The following is a 1,367-nucleotide window of genomic DNA, read 5'->3' on the forward strand; positions in this document are numbered from 1 at the left end:
ACTAAAAGCTGTTAATATTTTCTTTAAGTCTCTTTATATTTGATAAGTCAGTAATATATTCTAATGCACTCTTTCTTTCATCATCATCATCATCATTATCATTATTATTATCATTATTATTATCATCATCATCATCACTATTATTATCATTATTATCATCATCATCATCATCATTATCATTATCATTATTATCATTATTATCATATCATTTCTGACCGCCTCTCCTGCCTTCACTTCTCTTCAACACTCATTAAAATCAATCATGTCATCTCTCTTCAAATATTCTGCGGTTCTGCGGATCATCAAGGCGCGTGAGCGCTGTCACAGATTGAAGAGAGAGAAGAAGAAGGCATTTAAGCAAGAAGAGACAGATCACAAGACATATTATAATGCCTTGAAGAGGCTCTGTAAGAGAGTAGAATGATAACAATTTTAAGTAACACTTCTGATAGATTTAGACTGAACTAAGTATAGAAATAATACAGATGACATCATCTGTGAGAGATTGAAGAAGAAGACAGTGAAGAGTCTCATACAGCAGCAGTGAGATCAGAAGAAGTCTCAAGAATGATTTGAGACTAAGATGAAGAGAGAGAGAGAGAAGAAGAGTGTTACTATAAATAAGTAACAGTAGAAGAAGATTGAGAGAATGTTAAAGTAAGAGATGAAGAAGTCAAAACTGATAAGTTTTTTATTTATTAAGAGATAACAATTTTTGATAACACTTCTGTTCTCTAATTGATTAGCAGAAGCTGGCAGAGAAGAAGAGAATTGAGACCTTGTTCAGATCTTAAATACACTTCATGATTCAGAACATTAAGAAGATAGCTCTGCTCTCTGAGCATATCAATCTGCTTACTGCTGAGATGAAACTCAAGACAGCAGATCAGAAAATGTGAAATTTTGAGATGCAGATTGATCTGGCTGAAGAGAAGCAGTAGAAACCCTTCTCTGAGAAGACAGTGAAGAGAGATTTTGAGATGATTATTATCTCAGATGAGGAGAAGGAGAAGAAGAAGAAGAATAAGAAGTGAATTATGAAAAATGATAAGAAGAATGAGAAAGAGAAGAAAGATGATGAGTAGAAAAAGTTTTTTTCTTTTTATATTAGTTAGTTTAATTGTAAGTTCATAATTATTAATAATTAAAATTAATTTTGAGTTTTTAAAAATTATTGTACAAGTTGTAATCAAGTCAGGAACAATATATATATATATATATATATTTAACTGTCATGATTCACAAATCACTATAATGTATAAGTATCAACATTTTTTCAACATTGATATTCACAATATTAATATATTTTTAATAATATCATCTGATAATGCAATTTAGTAACACTCTCTTTCACAATATTAATATAT

The 1,367-nt window shown here is 29.8% G+C and overlaps 1 protein-coding gene across 1 annotated transcript; it reads left to right on the forward strand.

Annotated features, from left to right (window-relative positions):
• Positions 1 to 262: 262 nt before the first annotated feature.
• Positions 263 to 1,034, forward strand: BDCG_16724 (uncharacterized protein; the record flags this gene model as incomplete). The annotated part of the gene is made up of 2 exons (XM_045425919.1): positions 263 to 407; positions 997 to 1,034. The coding sequence occupies 2 exons, from the start codon at positions 263 to 265 to the stop codon at positions 1,032 to 1,034; spliced, it is 183 nt and encodes a 60-aa protein (XP_045280385.1).
• Positions 1,035 to 1,367: the final 333 nt, after the last annotated feature.

This window comes from Blastomyces dermatitidis (genome assembly GCF_000003525.1).
Source record: "Blastomyces dermatitidis ER-3 genomic scaffold supercont1.3, whole genome shotgun sequence".
NCBI lineage: Eukaryota > Fungi > Ascomycota > Eurotiomycetes > Onygenales > Ajellomycetaceae > Blastomyces > Blastomyces dermatitidis.